The sequence below is a fragment of the Vipera ursinii genome (genome assembly GCF_947247035.1).
Source record: "Vipera ursinii genome assembly, chromosome: 3".
NCBI classification, from domain to species: Eukaryota; Metazoa; Chordata; class Lepidosauria; order Squamata; family Viperidae; genus Vipera; species Vipera ursinii.
In genome coordinates, this window is record NC_139516.1 from 110245418 (window position 1) to 110267000 (window position 21583).

General features: G+C 40.4%; 1 protein-coding gene across 1 annotated transcript; it reads right to left on the minus strand.

The window, feature by feature from the left end:
- Positions 1–1679: 1679 nt before the first annotated feature.
- On the minus strand, positions 1680–19120 carry FAM20B (FAM20B glycosaminoglycan xylosylkinase). Its single transcript, XM_083361109.1, has 8 exons — positions 19013–19120; positions 12606–13131; positions 11995–12081; positions 10948–11057; positions 9171–9342; positions 7105–7296; positions 4931–4990; positions 1680–3982 (listed from the first exon to the last, which is right to left on the minus strand). Exons 2-8 carry the CDS (start codon positions 12980–12982, stop codon positions 3751–3753), a joined length of 1230 nt encoding a protein of 409 aa, XP_083217235.1. The 5' UTR covers positions 12983–13131; positions 19013–19120; the 3' UTR covers positions 1680–3750.
- Positions 19121–21583: the final 2463 nt, after the last annotated feature.

Sequence of the window (21583 nt, forward strand, 5' to 3'; positions counted from 1 at the left end):
CCTCTCCAACACCCCCCTCCTCCTCCTCTGAATCGTCCGACCCAACTGCCGAACCCACAGGCTGACCCTGAATCACAACAGATACTAAAAATCTGCCAAAGCAGTTTACAGAGCAATAAAAGAATCAAAACCCCTCCTCCCTCTGGTTTACAATCTAAAATTTCTGGCAAAAAGGTAAAGGCTACATTTCTTAAAGCAGAGTTCTTATAAGAAGCTATTGGTTTGGAAATTGCGCTGAGAGAACACTAGAAAGAACAAGAGCAAGCAGAATTGATGGAACTGATGTGCTTCTGTGTTACAGTTCTAGTTATGTGTTACATGCCCTTTGCTGACAAATGAGGCCAGAGGACATAAAGGCCATCCATGTCATGGACTCGAGTGCATTCATTGATTTCAAGTTTAAATCCCAGTGTCTTATTATTCACCAATAACAGCATTCCTTTCAGAAACTGAAGCAATGTGTGTGACTTTATAGACTACTGACATGAAGTCAGAGTATATTAATCATGCACTCTATGCAATTCTAACCCAAGAAAGCTAAGTTCTGTTCATTGTAAATAAAGTGTCATCATAAATGGATCCACTTATGTGATTAGGAATTGTCACTGCCACCTCTTCAGATGGCTGAGATTTAAGACTCTTGCGATGGTTACTTTCTGCAAGATGTTTAATTCAAAACATATTGTAGAAACTATAAGAGGGGTGACCGTCTATGGTGACCTTAACACTTTCAAGAAAAGTTATCTTGAGGCAAGATGGGTGGCATATAAATTTTATAACTTAATGAATAAGCTGCACTTTGCCTTCTACACCGATATATGGTAGTGCTTTCAAAAGACAAGTTGTGAATTAAACTCATTTTGCCAATTTCACCCATTTTTTGTGAATCTACCTTCCTAAGTCTCCAATTTTAGTTGTTTTGTCTTAGTGGTGCTTGTGTAAATGTGTGTCATCTATTAAACACTTTAAAAGTAGCTGTAATCAAAAGCAACTTAGAAGATAGGGGAAAATTGTTACTAAGAATATGTCTACCAGAAAGAGATATAGAGATTAATCCTAATTCGGAGGACTTTTTTTTAAACAACTTGGAAAAGACTAAATTAATGAGGCCAGATGAAAAGAAAGGAGAGTGAAATTGTGTTATGCAAGCTGGGGCAAAGTGATGTAATTCTTTTTGCACAGTCTATGTTGAATTGCTTAGAGAATCTTAAGAGGCCCTGCAAGGGCCCAGGTTTTTTGAAGCCCTAGTTAGAATGTCCTCTAGGCCAGGGGTAGGCAACCTTGGCTCTTTTCTGACTCGTGGACTTCAACTCCCAGAATTCCTGAGCCAGCAGGAGTCATAAAAGAGCCAAGGTTGCCTACCCCTGCTCTAGGCTATCCCTGGCCAAAGTTATGCCCTCTAGATAGGACCAACAGCAACAGAAGGATGAGGTAGAGTTGATGAATAATATAGCAACTCCATGTGGTTGGGAGATTCTGTGCAGCCCCAGCTTTGTTAACTTGTCTCAAAGCCTAAAACACTTGGTTAAAATACAAATTTAGTTCTTCACAAACCTTATCAGATGATATTGTGGAGGTAAACTCCCATTAGAAATGTGATTAATAATGATGTCGAAAGTTATCTCTTATTAAAAATGTTCTTTCAGAGAATAATAAGCTCATGTTATTACCGGTAAAATCTTTATTCACATAATACTTGCCTATGCATAGCCTGATCCTTGGGAAACGCAAAACGGAGACTTGTTTTCTTTTCCCAACAGCTTGTACTCATAACCACTCCAAAAGGCAAGTCTTTAGCAGCTTCAAGGTGAACAATTTTTCAGCTGCCACAGGAATAAGTTACTTAATAAATTATTTTCTTTTCTTTTTTTAGCAAACAGTTCCAGTTCTTCAAATGCAATAGCCTATTTATCTGTTCAAGCGCAGGATGTCTTTTCCACTTTCTTATCCTTAAAGTAGCATATAAAGGAAACATGAAGTTATTCGGAAAGTCTTGATCAACCAGCAAGGTATTTTCTTCCCCAACAGCATCAGCCAGGTGCAGATTCAATGTGATTGCACACTTACCATGCATCTACAAAAAACTCATCTTAGCCGCTGACATGATTGGCTAGTATTTGATAAAAAATCTGAAGCTGATGACCCTCATAATTATTAACCATTATCAAGTTACTGTTACTGTAATTTGAGACAGTTAGCTGAACCAACCTGACAAAAATCAACTTATTTTGAAAGTTCTTTTTGTTAAAGGAGGCATAACATTATCAATAGGATTTGGCATTAAGCCAACCAATAGTTTAGGCAACCATTTGAAGATTATTACTGGCATAGGCTGAAACATGGGCCTTAAAAATGCTGTAGGGTAAGGAAAGTTACTGAAACAGATGCAGACACATCCCTTTGGCATCTGTGGGCACTCGGGTCTGTTTCCAAAAGAGGAAGCATGTCCAAATTAATTTTAAAAATTATTAGAACTAACTGATAAACATCTGGACCCTGTATTTAAATTTCTGTTAGCTGACATCCAGGATACAGCTATCGGAAACATCTATCATAGAAAATCTTAGATGTTTTCAATACAGTTGGTGAATAATAGTTCAGGGAATTAAACCTTGGAGTTAACATACAGAATTATTTTCCACACATTTCCCTCCAATATCTTTGGCAGGACTATCAGGTGCATGAATTAAAACCAAGATACATACATTTTCTGACACTAGAAACACAAATTACAATTCCTGATAATGGTCACAAAGCCATGGAATTAGCTTGGATTAAAAAAAAGATATGCATCTAAAAACATCTTTAGTTCAGCTCAGACCTTGAAAATGACAGACTATCCTGAATGCCTGACAGCGCAGCACCTGCAGCTGCCTTACAGTAGTGATAAAACATTTTTCCCTTCTGCAGGCACTCATCACGTCTTCTTAGATTTTCAGCTTACGGTAGATCAGAAGTTTAGCAACAAATCCTGTTTTTTGAAATCTACAGCACTGACAGGACATAAAGTACTGGCTCAAGCCCCACTTTTTAGCAGAAATAGTAGGTTCAAGGCAGCAAGAACCCCGACATTTGAGAACATAATGATTTGCACAAAAATCTCTGGTTAGGACTTTGCAGCATTGTGCAGGCCTGAGTAATTTCAGCCTTGTACATGGACAACAGATTTCAAAAGTAATCAAGAACAGTCTTTCTCCTTCAGCAGTTTTGGATTTAACAGACCAAACCGAACACAATTATACATTCCCTTACGAAGTCCTTTAGAAAATTTCAGCAAAAGATGCATGTATGTATATCTCAGGAGAGACAGTAAAATCTTTTCAATATCAAATTTGCCCTACCCCTCCATCACTTTTTTTTTAACATGGCCAGTATGGATGCCTAGATAGCCTATTCTTTAAAACTTTGAATTAGACTAAAATACTAAGATTGTACTTGGAGTCAATTAGGAGAATAAGATCTTTTCTGGAACAAGCCCGTATTAGTGTCCCAATACCCATCTCCTTCACAGGAAATCCCAGGAGGGCTCTCAGTGCATCATCCACTGCCAGCAATGGAATCCAAAAAGAAAAGAAAAAAAGATACAGGGCTACCCGCGGGGAACTTTCTTGTCTTCAGCAATTGTTTCTTCTTCTGATGCAGAAATTCTGTTATTTAATCCCAGTTTATCCTGCCCATAGCCATGCAGAACCAGTTGTGCTGTTTTCTATTATTACTTTAAAAAATAAACCCTATCAGTTTCTGTTAAAGCTACAAATGGGAAAGTGTCATTCTATCTTCCACCAATACAATGTCTGGTCCAAATTGATCTGTACATTGCTTTATTGTAGCCAAGATGTTCAGAAGTCGTTGGTCCAGGGCGTCCATATGGGGGGCAGACAACACAGGTGCAATAGGGTCATGAAACATAGCAGTTTTTAAGGCAGACTTCAGGACTCCGTTCTTCAAATAGTTCAACCTGTTCCACGTGGAGACTCTGATACTGCAAAAGAAAAACCTGGAATGTAACAAACCTGAGTTTATATCAAAAGTCCAAACCTTTAGATAGATGTCTTCCCAACATATTTTCGATACTTTAAGCTTTTTAAATAATAGAACGTTATTTCTTAATCATATTATATAAACATTACTTCATTGAAATCTACATTGAAATAAACACAGTACATCATAATTTACAATATTACAATTAAAAAAGTCTTCCCAAAAAAAGCTTGTTGCAGGATTTACTTACTCAGAGCTAAGAACTACAGTGACATTGCTGAAATAGTTTTTAAATTAAAATTCATAAGCCTATATTTAATCAAAAGTAACATCCTCACATTACTCCCAGGGAAGTGGGAATAGATGATAATCCAAGTGCTAAGTTGCATACAAAACCAATTAGCTGCCCTGGGTATGAACAATAAGCCTAGTATTTGGTAAAGCTGTTGCAAAATTATGAATATAAAGAATGATACTGTGGATACTTAGATGTATGTCACAATTAACAGAATTTTTATTTTTTTCCATAAAGGAAACCTCTGTCATCCTCAGAGGTTCTTTACATGGACCCTAGAACTTAGTGATTGTTACATGCATTATGTGAAAGGTAGCTACAGGTCAGCAAAATCCTATGCCTGAAAATGTACACACTCCCTCAAGAAAAAAGCTGCAAAGTTACAGGGAACGTCTTTCTCCAGCATTAATCTTTAATGCTAGCCCTCTCCTTTCTTTAAACAGCTAGTTGTTCCAAAAGTTTAGAGAATGACACCTTAACACATAGGCGATCATTTAGATTCTAAAAACACTGTACTTTTGAGTTTTTATGTTTGATGGTTAGTCCAAAGCAACTAACCATCAAACATAAGAACTCAAAAGTACATTAAATAATATCAATATTGCTTTGAAGATAATATTCAAATAAGTCAATAACTTTTTATTCTTTACTCACATGCAGCACTGATAAAGAGGTGCAAGAATGCTTCTCTCATCCAGGGAAGGATTTCCAAAACTGAAAAACAGATACAAAATGAAAAAAAAAATCTTTCCCTCTGGAAAAGTCTGTACAACATCTATCAGTCAAATGGATACCCATGTAACTTTTATCAAAAAGTGCCAGAAGTGGAAGAAAATTAGCAGTGTGCATCCATGAACAAACACCAAGTCAGAAGACATGAGGAAAACTGCTTAATCTCACAACTCATAGACAAAGTTTCAACTGAGAAATTGTAAGCTTCCTAGATCAATCTGAAGCCAAAAACACTAGGGCAGGGGTCAGCAACCTGAAAAAGCAAAAGAGCCACTGGGAACCGGTTCCATCACACATTAAAAAAAAGTGGGAGCCGCGCACGGGCGGCCACGAACGCACATGCACTAAAAAAAATTTTTGCGCATGCACTTACGTGGACGCACGCGTGCGATTCCACTTTTTTTTATGTGGACGCGGCGGCGGCGACGGGTCTCCCTGGTGATGGGCACTGGGTTGCGGCGCCGCCTTCAACCCCGGTGCTGCCGGAGCCACCCCCGGGACCTCCAAACTGCCGCCCGTTCGGAGAGGTGCGCACGCACCTCCGCCTGAATGGGCGGCAGCGGTACCCGTTTGCAGACCTGCTGCCGCCGGTTTGGAAAGCTGCTGCGGCCCGTTTGCAGAGCTACCGCCTTCGGAGGAAGGCGGCATTTCTGCAAACGGGCCGCAGCAGCTTTCCAAAAGGGCGGCGCCACTGCCCGTTCCAAGAGGTGCACGCGCAGCTCTCCAAACCGCAGCAGCTTTCCAAAAGGACGGCGCTTTGGAAAGCTGCCGTGGCCCGTTTGCAGAGCTGCCGCCTTTAGAGGAAGGCAGCAGCTCTACAAACGGGCCGTGGCAGCTTTCCAAATGGGCGGCGCCACTGCCCATTCGGAGAGGTGCGGGCGCACCTCTCGGAATGGGCGGTGGTGCCGCCCTTTTGGAAAGCTGCCACGGCTCGTTTGCAGGCTGCCGTCTTCCTCCGAAGGCGGTAGCTTTGCAAATGGGCCACGGCAGCTTTCCAAACGGGCAGCGCCACTCCGTTTGGAGAGGTGCGCGCGCTTCACTGCCCGTTCGGAGAGGTGCGCACGCACCTCCGCCTGAATGGGCGGCAGCGGTACCCGTTTGCAGACCTGCTGCCGCCGGTTTGGAAAGCTGCTGCGGCCCGTTTGCAGAGCTACCGCCTTCGGAGGAAGGCGGCATCTCTGCAAACGGGCCGCAGCAGCTTTCCAAAAGGGCGGCGCCACTGCCCGTTCCAAGAGGTGCACGCGCAGCTCTCCAAACCGCAGCAGCTTTCCAAAAGGACGGCGCTTTGGAAAGCTGCCGTGGCCCGTTTGCAGAGCTGCCGCCTTTAGAGGAAGGCAGCAGCTCTACAAACGGGCCGTGGCAGCTTTCCAAATGGGCGGCGCCACTGCCCATTCGGAGAGGTGCGGGCGCACCTCTCGGAATGGGCGGTGGTGCCGCCCTTTTGGAAAGCTGCCACGGCTCGTTTGCAGGCTGCCGTCTTCCTCCGAAGGCGGTAGCTTTGCAAATGGGCCACGGCAGCTTTCCAAACGGGCAGCGCCACTCCGGAGCCGCGGGTTGCCGACCTGTGCACTAGGGAATTCCTGGAAGATTGGCATTCAGACAAAATGAAAGAAAGAAACCATATTTACACACCATTCAAGAGACAATAAAAAGCTAAAAATAAAAAGACTAGAACACATCCTTGTCAAAACTGCCAACACCCAGATAAGGAAGGATTAATATCAGGCAAACAAGCAAGCAGAAAATAATACCCCAATTAAGGAACTACCAAAGAGAAAAGCCAAACTGGCAGAGCAAGCTACAGCATATAAACCAGGAGCAAGCCCCACGCTCATTTTGGTGCTGTTACCTAATTGTGTCATGATATGTCTGGAAGCGAACAACCAAGCTCAGAGAGCATCAAGGACTCTAAAGTCATACTTTCCCATAAATACAATTTGAAATGGGTAAGGAATTCCTGATATTTCAGTTAGCTTTCAAACCAGGTCAAAATTTTGGAGAACCTTAACACTGTAGCAATTATGATAAACCAACCGTAAACTGGTGGCAATTATTTTACCGAAGGAATTTGCATGTAAAATTAATACTTTTCCTACCTTTTGGCATTGTCAAGTAGAATAAGCATGCTGGCCCCTTCATCATCCTGAAAACTTTCATAATGATGTCGGTCAGCATTCCCAATCAGATAATCAAAGATGGCTGTATCAATGATGTCAAGAAGCCGTGGACCTGAATCATAAGGGGAGGTCTTCTTTACAGCATCACAGTAACTCTCATCGTATTCCCATCTGAAAGCACAGACAGAAACTCAACCCAGCCCTGTTGATCTTTTAGGATTTATAGTACAATGATGTAACTTCAAAGGGTTGAAAGAGAAGATTGCATAATTGGGGGAAAAAAGAACTGCTGTTAAATTTAAAATAAAACTATCTTAAAATCTGCTTGGTAAAAGACCATAGCAAAAGATGGCAAAATTCTCTCTGCTGCTTCATTTTCAACTTCATTTTCTCTTTTAACATAAAGGTTTCTTCATTTAATCTGGCCTCTACATTCAGTCATAAATGATGATTGGCAACATGGATATTCAGGAAAATGATGCAAAATAAGAAAGGATGATAAAATTAGAAGACTAATTTTTGATATAAACAGACTTGAACTGATCCAGACAATACACAGATTGGAATTTCATTAACGACTGCATGTCACACTTTAACTCATGGACTAATGCAGAAGAAAACTGACACAAAATTGAAACAAACTCATCCTTTCCTAACACAGAATAGTGTTGTACTTTTATAAAGGTAGCTAAGTCTACTGGCAGAAAATAGAACTACTGCTGTTGAAAACTCTTTTTGAAAATGGATTTAGGGATTTTCAAGTGTGGCTAGAGTGCATATGGCCTACTGGGTAGGCATGGCCAGCTCTACATCGTTCGCATCAAGGGTGCCTATGGGGGCCTGGGCAGGAATGGGACAGATCTGAGGGTCTCTGGCAGGAGGAGGGTCTCTGGGCCAGGGCCAAGGCAGTGGGGGCCATTCTCTCATTGGCTTCGTGGGCCACATGAATCCACTTTGCAGGCCGGATCTGGCCCCCGGGCCTTGTGTTTGACATGTCTGCTATATACCCAGACAGTCTTATACAATGCCATCCCTATAAATATAAAAAATGATTTTGCTTTAGAAAAGGCAAAGGTTAATGAAAGAAAGAACAAAAAAAGGGAGGGGAATCTTCATTTCTCATTCATCTTTGAAATATTTTGCCTCCTATCATGTGTCCTCAAAAATAAGACCCGGTCTTATATTTTTTTGTGTCCAAAAGAGGCACTAGGTCTTATTTTCGGGGAATGTCTTACCCACTTATCCGAGGACCGCCGCAGCCAGGCCTCCCAAGCCGACACCTGTCACTCCTCTGCCCGATGTCTGCTGCCACGAGCAGCAACCAGCGGCCATGCGGGCTCCTGCTGGATGGGGCTGCTGTTGCCGCCCCGGCGAGGCAAGACAGGTATCAAGGCATGGGGTCCCTGAGGTTAAGTGGGTACGGGGCACATGGGGCAGCTCCATCCCCACCCCAGCTTTTTATGCGTGTGCCTCACCTCACCTCGTACAACCAGACGTTGGCACAGAGTGGGCGGGGTCTTAACTAGGGCTTATTTTGGGGGTAGGGCTTATATTAGGCGGACACGTAAAAATCAAGCTAGAGCTTATTTTCGGGATAAGTCTTATTTTCGAGGAAACACGGTAGCTTCTTAGTGTAACTTAAAATAAAAATAAAACAAATAAATAAATAAATAAACCTCGTTCTTTCCCAAAAAAGGAACTGATTTTTAACAATCAGGTACAACATTTATTTATTTATTTTATTTATCTTAATTCCATTTATATCCCGCCCTTCTGCAAAGACTCAGGGCGGCTTACAAGCTTAGCAGTAGCCTTCATTCTATGTATATGCCTGCTTATTAGGGCTTTCACACACACCCCAAGCGGCATTATTACAAAGTCAGCTTAATTGCCCCCAACAATCTGGGTCCTCATTTTACCTACCTTGGAAGGATGATCAGTTCAGCAACTTAAGGCCAATACCTCTTTTGCCTCTACAATTTGTAGTCCATTCTCTGGACTGACCAACTAAAACAGCAAGGAGGTCACTGCTGTGAACTTCATACCTGGCTAACTTGCCCTCCCGGTACGTCCTGCCCCATGGATGCCGATGTTTCTGAAGAGGCCATGCATCTGGCAGCCAAAGAGTGAGTGATCCTTCCATGGAATCACCTTCAGCACAGGCTGGTTCTGTTTCCCGGCAGTAGTAGCACTTCCCATAGAAACAAGTATTATTACCTGGAAAGCAAACAAAAATTAGAAAAAAGCAGCTAACGTAGACCTAAATTAAACCATGATACTAATTATTTAGCACTTCTAATTTCTAAGAACTTGGACTAGTTAAGAAGCTTTCTGGGAAAGAAACCATCAGTTCTAAAAAGGTTGATTTAATGGTCATTATCTGTTGCTGCTGTAGCTCACTTCTCTGAGAGTAAGGCTTAATCAATTTAGGGGGTTAATTATTTCTAAACAGAGTTAGATTGAAAAGTATTGCACGATCCCCACCTCCCAGTTCTTCCACTAGTTGGGAAACAGGCTTCAAGTAAACAAGTAAACACCTTTCTATGCTGATAAATAAAAACCTGGGCAAATTCAAAAGCAGATATTTAACAGAAATATACATATTTCAGAGAAATTATCTGCTGTGGCCTTTGGCCAGATTCCCAAAAATGGCATGTTTTCATATTCAAAACCAGCAATCTCAAAATTTAAACAAAGTCTTCTCTTACTACTGAAATAATTGAGTAAAGGCTAATTGCAAGTAGGATTCAATTTATGACAAAAGAGGCTGGAAAAACTGTCATTAAGTGAGGCAGGATGTGACTGCACACTTATTTTATAACCTATTTTGCTGTACTCATTAAACAAATCACTGTGGTCATTAAGCGAGACATGAGTACAACCTGCGACTTCCCCTGCCAGTTTCCCCATGAACTTTGCTTGTTGGAAGCTGGCTGGGTGGGAAGGTCACAAACGGCAATCACTTGACCCCAGTATGCTGCAAACGCCAAAATGTGAGCCAGTTTCCAAGCACCTGACTCATCACGTGACCACGAGAGCCCTGCAATGCTCCTGTGTGCAAGGACCATTGCACTTGGCTGTATGTCACTTTTTCGGTTGCTAAACAAATGGACATAAGTCAAGGACTACTTGTACGATATACTCTGCTACAAATATCAGAGAAATTATTAACACGTCAAGTGCCAGACCTTAATGCAGGTATGTCAAACTGCCAGCCTGCAGGCCGGATGCATCAAGACAAAACCGCGCCCTCCCCATTGCCGGCAATGGGGAAAAAGTCGCGATACGTTGCGAGTTTGACATTTATTTTATTTTTATTTTTATTCCATTTATATCCCGCCCTTCTCCGAAGACTCAGGACGGCTTACAAGCTTAGCAGTAGCCTTCATTCTATGTATATGCCTGCTTGTTAGGGCTTTCACACACCCCCCAAGCGGCATTATTACAAAGTCTACCTTAATGGAAATTTTATTCAGGAATCAAAGTAATCCATGTGCCCTGACTTACTTCTGATTTTCCAGGTTTGAGATGAGACATGTATTACCACATTGTCCTTGCTAGGGCTAAGAGTGTTCTGCCAAAACTGATGTTAGTCTCAAACTGGAATTTATAATCTAAATGTTTGAATTGTATATTATTACTAGCTCTAATATTGGTACAGATCTGCATTAATACTGAAAAAAAGATAATTTGTATATATGACGGAGGGAGCTGTTAAGAATATGATCTCTAGCAAGCATTCTTCAAATTGTATTTTCCCCAAGGATCCAGGAATGTTATAATAGACTGAACCTGCAGAATTTGTTTGTATTTTTGACCTACCTAAAGTCATGAAAGTACTAAGCAACTGTTCTGTGGCAACAGGTTTGATCTCTGTCCGGAGGTTCACAAACCTACCAATCACAAGTGGGGCCCGTCGGAAACCTAAGATTCTGTTTGAACAAGAATAAAGTAAAACAAGATATGAATTCATACAACACAATGGAAAGTATAGATTGGACCTAGCTATGAAATCTGTAGGAATCGCTTAAAGGTTTTCCTGAGTTCTTAAAAGTAATTTTAAATATAACTTTAGCTATTAACATCTATGTTTTATTTTATTTTGAACTGCAACTGACAGTTTTTATTTCTCTCTTTTGGATTCTATAAATTTACTGAATTAGAAATTGAAGTTAATACAAATTTTTGCTTATTTGGACCATGATCTTATTCATGCGCCAGACTTCTGGGTATACTTGGCTCATGAAAAAGGAAAGCCCTTGAAAAAAGGTCTGCCAGAAGTACAAGTTTTTAGGCTTAGATTGTGTTTAGGCTGAATGTTTATTAACTAATCATCAAATTGGTGGCAGCTCACCTGCTTCTTAAATATATGGAAAATGTCTTGCAGCAACATAGAAGGACCAATAGTTCTTGAACTGAAGCACCAGCTGTTTTTCCAACACTGACCAGAATTAAGATTGTACTTGATTTAAGTTTAAATTTAAATTCATTGGTGAAGAATATGTCAGACTGCTAATCTGTCCCCTTTACTGAGCACTTGTACTGAAAGATCCTCAGATATTACTTTTGTGGAGCACAAGTTAAGAATTTAAGGGATTACCTTGAAATAAACTTGCTGAATAGTGTCCCACTAAAGATGCTCTCACTACTGAGATGGCCCTGAACTCAAAGGAGTGGTCCTTCTCCCATGCAATTCACTCTCTTGAAATTACATTCTACCCCCTATTCCAGCAGAGGAACCACCTTTTCTTTTTAACTTTAAATTGGTTTATAATTTATATTAACTGATTTTATCAGATTTTATATAAAGGTAAAGTATAAACTGAATGACTAAACAATGTATATTGTATCAAAATATCAAAATTTTACCTGTCTAGATGGAAAGCTGCCACCTCTGCATTATGCCTGTCATAGCCAGCATATGGCTCTCCTTCTATTACATAGTCTCTGGGATATCTAAAAATTATGGAAAAAATAAGTGATTAAATGACTAATAGATTTTATTTCAGATTAAAGAAGATAGTAATGAGAAAATAACTCTGAAGAACTTTTCTCAGTGCCAAGTCTTCTAGCAATTAGTTGTACTGCTCCAAATAAAAGGAAATATTTCACAAACACTTCCATCCCAAAGACACAGGCCTGTTTCTTACTTAGAAGCAATGGTAGGGCCTTTCAGCAAACATCTACTCATTGTCTTGCTCTTAGCTGCATACTACTTCTATTAGGGAACAATGATCAGGCACTCCTGTTTGGGAAAACCTAATGCAAATTACGTGCTAAGGCATGCTATAATTTGTTACTACATTGTGTGAATCTGCAATTCTTGTTTTATGACATGATGCAAAGTATGAGTGCAAACTTTATGACTTCTGCACAAACTACAACTTTGTTCAAATTCAGCCATTAAACTGTTATCAGCCATTAAGCAGATAAGAAAAAGAGTACATATGATATTATCTCTCACTGAAGAAACATTTTACCTCTTAGGTTTGAAGACTACTTTCTGTCCACCTTCCAGCACAAGCAGTGCTTTCAACTGGGTGCCCTTATAGCCCACATCTGCTTTGATTATCTTCTTGGTAGCCATAGCATGCATCACTGCGCCCAGTTCTGGCGTTTCGTCTGGGTACACTTCACGTGGCACCACCCACTGGGCTGCAATCTCCCAAGGAGACTGCAGGGTGTGATCAAGTCGTGGGTCTAATTCGATCCGTAGGCTCGTCATCATGCGATGGAAGGCGCGCTGGTCCTCACGGTTGGCTGCTGATGTGTCCAAGTTGTCTATGAGGAAAACCTTTGTGAAAATAAAGATGACGAGTAGAATTGCCAGAAGTACCACACGCTGCTTCAACTTCATGATGATTAGTAGTCCTTTTCGGCTGACTTATCAAAGGCTACAGGAAATCTCTCACAAAACAAGATGATAAGCACAGCAGTTCCTGATTAATTTTATTCATTATCTTCAATCCAAATGATCCATTGTTGCAACTACATCTTCTGGTACTCCTGTAATTAAAATCACAATTGAGTTTTGTACTATTAGCAAATTCAGGAGGTTTCTCTTGAACAGAGGTTGCTGATTTGTAGTGTTACAAGTTACTGTCTATTTCAATGGGGTTACCCATAACATACTCTGGCTCTAAGACAGAGTAGACTTACTTAAAAATAGCCTCCACAGCCACATTTTCAAAAAACTAGTTGTTAGAGTCACTATGTATGTCTACCACTAAATATATAGAACTGATTGACTTTAATCCAACTTTTATAAAGATACCATTTCTTTCCACTTTTCTCATCTTTTATAGCTTCAAATGACCTTTGATATTTACTTTGAAGTAGAACTATTAGAAATATACCCCACCCCCATCCCAAATTAATACACACATAGCCATAGTTGTGAAAACCTTTATTTCTTAGATTTATATTATCCACATGCTAATGTCAAATGAAGAACATACAGTTCATCTGAATGTACAGGTGCATGAAAAATATGGCTGATGGATAAATGTATCAAGAGTTAGGCTATGAACCTCCATGATCAATAATAGTCTAGAAGCAACAAAACCCCTCTAGAATTTGCCCTTTAAACTATAACATTCTATGACAAATTTAATGAAAATCACCTAGTCAGAATCTACAAGGAAGGAAAAGAATTATCTATTTTTTTCTTTCCCAGATTTAATATAAAACCAACAGATCTTTAAATTCTGCCAACTCCATATAACAGAATGTCTGTCATTCAACTATAAAAGTAAAGCAGTTATTTTCTAGGAACATAAGAAGGCTATTATTTTGTTTCCAACTTAAACAGAGAGCTGTATAAAGCATATCTAAAACACCAGTCTTGTGCTATACTATGATGTGGATCAAGCCCCTTATTTTGGAGATATTCATAGCAGTATAAAACACTTGAATTAAGTACTACATTAAGATAGATTGGAATGGATTATTTATACTTTTTGAAGGTTCAAGTGCCTCAGCATGAGTTTTTCATGCTCCAAGGTTAGCACTGTCAGGCTCAAGTTCTAATTACAAACAGAATTTGTATTTTTTTTCTATAGAAACAAATCATGGTTACTCAAACCGAGATTTAATGCAATCTGTGAACTCAATGAAAATCTTTTTTAAGAAGTGTGATAATCATATACAAGATAGTTTGTGCAAATGTATTATTTCTATTATCTGGAATTGCTCCACTCATATTTTTTTGTGTTTTACATTTCAACATTTTCAAATCTGTTTTGATTCACAGTAAATTAATTTATATATATTCTCATCTTTCTATCATCCCTATATCCTTCATTCTTCCCAATAGTCATTACAATTTTAAATTGTATGTCCCATATAGCATCTTTTATTTATTGAATTCCATTTGTGCCTTCTCTAATAAGCTCAGAACAGTTTTTAATGGCTCTCAGGCAATTTTTAGAAATAGAACTGATCAGGTATTCTGTAAAATACCCCGGACATTAAAAACATTGCATTTATAATAATTAGATTTTATACATAATAGCTGAAGACAAATGGCAAATAAACACTCCCTGCAGCAACAGTAAAGTACAGCAACAGGAGACGATCGAAATCACATTTAAACTTGCAAAATAGTTATAAGAGTATTTGTTTTTAATGGAGTAACATACTATTCTCCATGAGCTCCTGAGGATATTTTATAATGCATTTCAGCTAGAATACTAATTTAACAGTATTTCTCCTACTAGAATCTCATCACAGTAAAGCAAGTTTAATTCTGCACATCTTATTAGATATTTTATCGCTTGCCAGAATTATCATGCAAGAGATGTGCATTCCACAGCTAAAGGAGCAATGTAACCAGATCTTTCCCAGACTGGAGAAAAAAACACTGTGCTAGTACTGTACAAACACCCAAGTTTGAAAAAGAAGCAATTTCTTCTTCCAAGTCAATAAAATATAATGCACAATTTTAAAAATTGTAAAGCATTCACCTCAGTTTGCAAGGTTATTTAATTTCCTGACAAATTATTGGCAGGTAAATGCTGGCAGATTCTAATAACACTAAGTTTTGTGACCTGAAATCTACATATAAATTCCAAAAACAAAATCCCTGTTCCTTCCAATCCAAAGTAAACTTTCAGTTTATAAGAATGTACCTAAAATTACAAGCAAAATAGTCTGCTGTTGTAGTAATGGGTAGACTAACACAGTAGAACTAATGTAATTAAAATGATCTTGGGAAGAAGAGAAATGAGGAAAAAACCCTGTGAAACATGCTGTGTCTGACAGACTGTGAAGACCACAGAAGTGGAAAATGACAGACAGATGGTATCTATCTTGTATGCTTGCTACTTCCTCCCTTAGATGTTAACGGCTTAAGACATGCATTTATTCTCACATCATTGTGTTCATCTTAAACTACAGCAACACAATAATGTGTTTTAAATTCACTTTTCCCAAGATGTTAACTAGTGCTGCTGAAATCTCTTAATGCTGATTATCACTTAACCATCAACCATAACTGTCTATTCTCTAATGTGACTATTATGAATAAAGCAGGAATGGGTCTAGGTATGTGTCTCTGTGTGTACACATTTATACGTCTGTGCGCGTGTATATATACTATAGAGTGAAAAACTGTATAAGATTTATTTCTGATTAAGCCAGTAGTATGGTATGTGTGATAGTTGATTGTTGAGAAATGCTATGAATCGTTGAGAAAGATATATAGGCATGTGTACAAGATATAATGATCAGGAAAAAAAGTATTGTATGAAGCTTATGATTTAGGAAACTCACAAGCAGTATATAAATTCCAAAGTTTTAATGAAAAACTAAATTTTTTTACCTCCAAAAATGTTCCAGCCTCTGTTTTCATAGAGGTAAAAAAAGGCTGTCTTGTCTTACTTGATCAGCAATACAGACTATATGGCCTTTATTTCACCACTGATTAGTGTACAAATCATGCAGCCATTTTTTTCTTTACATACCCATATAAAATCTGTTCAAACTTTTCTTAACCTAACCAGTAACAACTCCACTTTGAAAGGAAACACTGATGCAGTTTGTCGTTCTTTATAGTGCCTCAGCATATGTATTAATTCATTTCTCTACCATAGGCACTCAAAGCAATTTATTTCTGTACTTTCATAATGAGAGAAAATAACGGCCCACTCGGTAAAACCATACACTTATATTTTAAATCACTAAAAAACTATTACTGTACACTTGATATTGGTCAGTTGAAAAGTATTGGGACTGTAATCAATTGTTGTTGCAATCATCTGATGCTGCAGATATCAAGGGATAAACAGATATAGAGAATAAGGACAAACTAAAAAACAGAGAAAAAAGGAATGAAAATTGAGAAATAGTTATGGCTAAAAATCCATATAGTAGTTTCATAATTTCTTCCAAATATATTCATTTTAGAATGAAAGATTAATTTTCCAAATAAAAAGTACATACTGGCAACTACATCAGATCAGATATTATTATGTATTTATCAATGGAGCCAAAAGTAGTGGCCACCATTTAAATTATTTAAAAATAAATTTAATAAATTTAATAAATGTATTTATTATTAAATTTATTTAATTGTAGTGACATCAGCTCACATTGCAGAATTTAATGACAAAAAATCTTACTCAAACAAAAACAAATTGTTTCAAGGAATAATTGGTTGTTTTTGCAATGTATTAATCATCATTCCCTATGCCAAGCATATTGGGCTAGAATGCATGGATACCACTGCTTATTACAGTCAAATTATTACATGATACATCCTGGTACCCTATGAATTTATAGCAATAATTTTACAAAATCAGAATTTATTTAGCATGTCCACTCAAAACTTCTGCACCTTATTTTTCCCCCAAGGAATTCTATTAAAGATTATAATTATAATAGCACTTCTTCTATATCATATATACAAGTGTTAGAATCTGGCTTAAAGATCTTCTTCAGGGGCCTACTCCACCTGAGATCAGGTGTTCGGACAAAGGTCCTTCCTGGGCTGTAGTGTTGCTCTTCTGCGGTGCTCCCTCCCTGAAGCTCAGCAGCCTTTCACTCTGCTACCCTTTAAGCACCAAGGGGAGATAATAATAATATAAAGTTGGAAGGGACCTTGGAGGTCATGTAGTCCAATCCCCTGCTCAGGCAGGAAACCCTATACCATTTCAGACAAATGGCTGTCCAGTCTCTTCTTAAAAGCTTCCAGTGTTGGAGCATTCACAGCTTCTGGAGGCAGGTTGTTCCACTGGTTAATTGTTCTGTCAGGAAGTTTCTCCTTAGTTCTAGGTTGCTTCTCTCCTTTATTAGTTTTATTTTATTTTATTTTATTTTAATTCCATTTATATCCCGCCCTTCTCCGAAGACTCAGGGCGGCTTACAAGCTTAGCAGTAGCCTTCATTCTATGTATATGCCTGCTTATTAGGGCTTTCACACACACACCCCTAAGCGGCATTATTACAAAGTCAGCTTAATTGCCCCCAACAATCTGGGTCCTCATTTTACCTACCTCGGAAGGATGGAAGGCTGAGTCTTCTTGTCCTGCCTTTGGGTGCTTTGGAGAATAGCTTGAGTCCCTCCTCTTTCTGGCAGCCCGAGATATTGGAACACTGCTATCATGTCCCCCCTCATCCTTCTCTTCATTAAACTAGATTTAATGAAACTAGATTTATAGATAGGTACGAATCTAGGTATAGATCTATCCAGGACAGTGCTTTTTTTGTAAAAGAAAAAGGTGCCGGAACTCACACGTCATACTTACTTACAGGAGCACCTGCTGCCAGTGTCATCTTCCCTTCGTCCTGTGCGTTCCCACAGAGAGGGCCTCCTCAGGGTGCCGTCGGTCAGAGAGTGTCGGCTTGCGGCCCCCAGGGGGAGAGCATTCTCTGTGGGCGCGCCAGCCCTTTGGAATCAATTACCGGTTGAGCTCCGGATGGCTCCGGACCTTCGCTCTTTCCGCCATGATCTGAAAACCTATTTATTTGAACAGGCCAGCCTGGTTTAAGGGTTTGGGGTATTTTTAATTATTTATTGTTAGGGCTTAATTAATTTAATCTTACTTTTAACTTTTGTATGTAATGCTTTTATTGCCCTGTACACCGCCCTGAGTCCTTCGAGAGAAGGGCGGTATAGAAATTCAATTAAATAAATAAATACAACCCGCCTTGCCTACCCTACAAGGTTCCATCCAAAAAAGGTGCCGGGAACTCCGTTCTGAGCGTTCTATGAGAAAAAAATAGCCCTGATCCAGGACATGCAAGGGATGCCTTGAATGTGCTTCCTCTCCTCTACTCCTTCACAATATTCAATTTTGAAAACGAAAAGAAAAAAAAACCCACAGAGGTAAAGACGCAAATGCCACCTTCGGTTTCCCACTTAATAGCAGCAACTTGTGGAGACCTCCCTGCATGAACACACTCAAGTGTGGTAAAGATGGGTCCTCTACCTATAGGTGGTACTTCATCGTTTCCTTTAGATATGAGACCTGGCCAAAAGACTGTTCAGTTCTGTTCTCCCCACCCCTCCATCCCCCGCATGCACACACAGGCTTGCACGCTCCCATAAAAACACTCTCTCTCTCTCTCTCTCTCTCTCTCTTACACACACACACACACACACACACACAAACACACACATCAGCGCTCCGCCCCTGGAATCCCCGCTCTCAAAGGGATCAGCCAAGGGAGGGAACACCCCCGCCCCGTTCCCCACTCCCGACAGTTCCCTCTTCTCGGTTCTCTCCCATACCTCCTTTGCTTTTGTCCCACTGCCCGGGCTGTGGATCCCGCCCGGGGAGGAAGCGCCATGGAAAGTCGGGCCCGAGTCATCCCCCCCCCGCTTGCGTATTTGCGCGCTTTTCCTCCCCAAACCCCTCCCCACCCCCGTCGGCGCCGTTCTCCTTACCCAGCCAACAGGCGCCAACGCGCCATCTCCGTTCCCAAGGCCGCCCAACAGGTCGCCCGCGCTCCGCCGCCGCCGCGATCCTTTGCGAGCCTCTTGCCCCACGGGCACTCTCACGGCTCTCCCCGCCCCGTCCTCCCGCCAGCCAATGGGCGCGCTGGGACACACCACGCCCACTGCCCAGTCGCCCACTCCGAGGCAAGCCAAGCGCGTGTTTATTCTCGCGCTAAGACTCGAAACACCGTCCCCCAAGAGCGCCCGACGAGCCACCGGCTGCTCCATGCCGCCCAATAGAAGGTCGCCGATACTGGATCGCGTTGCTTTCTTCCTTGTTCGCTAGCCAATAGCAAAGCACGCTAGCTAAGACTCCGGGGGCCCTTCCACGTATGCCTGGTGGGCGGGATCTGGCCAACCTGTCTTTTAACTCTCGTGTGCCTGTGAAGGAATAGCCGCGGGGGGCGGGGGCGGGGGGGCAGTTGTCTATGAAACGGGTTGTTTCCACGATAGGTAAGACGGTCTTGTAGGAATTTTATATTTTTAATGCTGGCATATAATCAATTTGGAGCAGTGCGATTAAAATCAAGAAAATCCGCTATTCCGTATTTCCCGGCTAGCGAGTCCTATGCAGCGGAGAAAAGCCAAGGCGGAACAGAGGCGGCGATCGCGCTCCTCTATTATTTGACCCCCACTATCTATTCCAGGGGTCTTCAAACTTGGCCCTTTTATGACTTGTGGACTTCAACTCCCAGAATTCCTCAGCCAGCAAAGCTGGCTGAGGAATTCTGGGAGTTGAAGTCCACAAGTCATAAAAGGGCCAAGTTTGAAGACCCCTGATGTATTCGATTCCCCTTAAGAAAAAGCTAGGAGCGAAATTGGCTTTTGAAGCCTCATCAGCGCTTATCGCTCTATCTATCCCCTGCCAACAATACATGATTCATCAGGACCTATGAAGTGAATCCCCATTGGAAACGCCGCTGTTACCTGATAGTTCCGCTGGCTGTAATTTTTGATTGTCAGCTGGGAGGCTGGAAAGACGAATGCAAACACGGTAGTGCATTTGCCTTTAATGTAACGCTGCTGCTGATTCTGATTCACTGCCCAGAGCAATAGTACAGCACTCCGCCTTGAACAAATATTAAGCAACATACGGTGGTGTCTTGCCCTGTAAAAAAACCCAGGTTGACAACATTTTAGATTCTAAAAGTTTACCTGATCTGGATCCATATGCACGCACGTATGCAAGCTGTGTTTTGAAGTCATGTTGTCCACGGTTAACCCTGGTGCCCTCAACGTAGTTTTCTGGATTATCACAGTCTGTTAAACCTCTAATGCAGGGGTCTTCAAACTTGGCCCTTTTATGACTTGTGGACTTCAGCTCCCAGAATTCCTCAGCTGGCGTGGCTGGCTGAGGAATTCTGGGAGTTGAAGTCCACAAGTCATAAAAGGGCCAAGTTTGAAGACCCCTGCTCTAAGGCTTATTAAATATGGCTGGCAGGTTGTGGTTAAATATGTTTGTCTTGCGGTCAAGGTCTCGTCCTTCTCTTTCCCAGTGTCCTGCAGATCACTGCTCCCCTTCCTTAAAATTCCTGCTTTTCAGGGTACTAATATGGGCATGGACATCTTCACAAAGAGAAGAAGCTCTCCTCTGAAGCAGTTCCTTAGTGACAGTACAGGGTGACAAAAAACCTGTATGGAAATGAGGTTAGTGCATCATTGTGGTTCTCAGTTGCAGAGCCTTACAAGCAAGGGCAATAGCTGAATGGGCCTACACTGGCTGCTGGCTACACTGGCTTCAAGAAGGTTGTCACAAAACTGGCAGATAATTCTTTTTTTAATATATACATACACATACACACACACACTTTCCATTGAAAAATTTTAAAGTGCTAAAATAATACAAACTAAAATCAGAAATAATGAGAACAGAAAAGAAGGAAGTGCAAAGGAAAAGGAAAATAAAGAGAAACTAACTGAGAAAAAAGAAATTATAGAAGCAACTTCCAATCTTCCTTGTAACAAGTGCAAATTCTTTCCCGCCTCCATGCAGTAAAATACATAATTTACTTTTTCTCAAACCCGCCATTTCTCCAGTCACAAATCTGCAGGATATAACAATTTTATAATCCACAGTTTTTTTCATTTTTCAATATTTCTCCCTCGCTTGAGATTTCCCCTTCCACATCATTAACATTTTTAACTTCTTTAAAATTTTCAAGAAATACATTGTCAAGGGTAGAAATTATTGCTGAGAACTTAGTTATAAGTTTCTCTCCCAATTACTCCAAGAGCATTTGAAATGTCTTAAGCATAATTCCTTTATCTGTCATCCTGCATGTTTTGCTGTAGTTTTATTTATTTATTTTATTTATTTATTTTTATATTCCAACATTTTTTCTTATAGATTAAATTATTCAGATAACATTCATGAAAATGTTTTATTTTAGTCATTTTTAAAGCTCTTAACAAAAGTCCTTTATGATAGTACAGGTCATCACCAATGATTTCAGACAGAAAGTTATTGAGAGCTGTGTTATAGCCAGTATTTCCTGGCCTCACTTAAGAAGCAACCTGAAG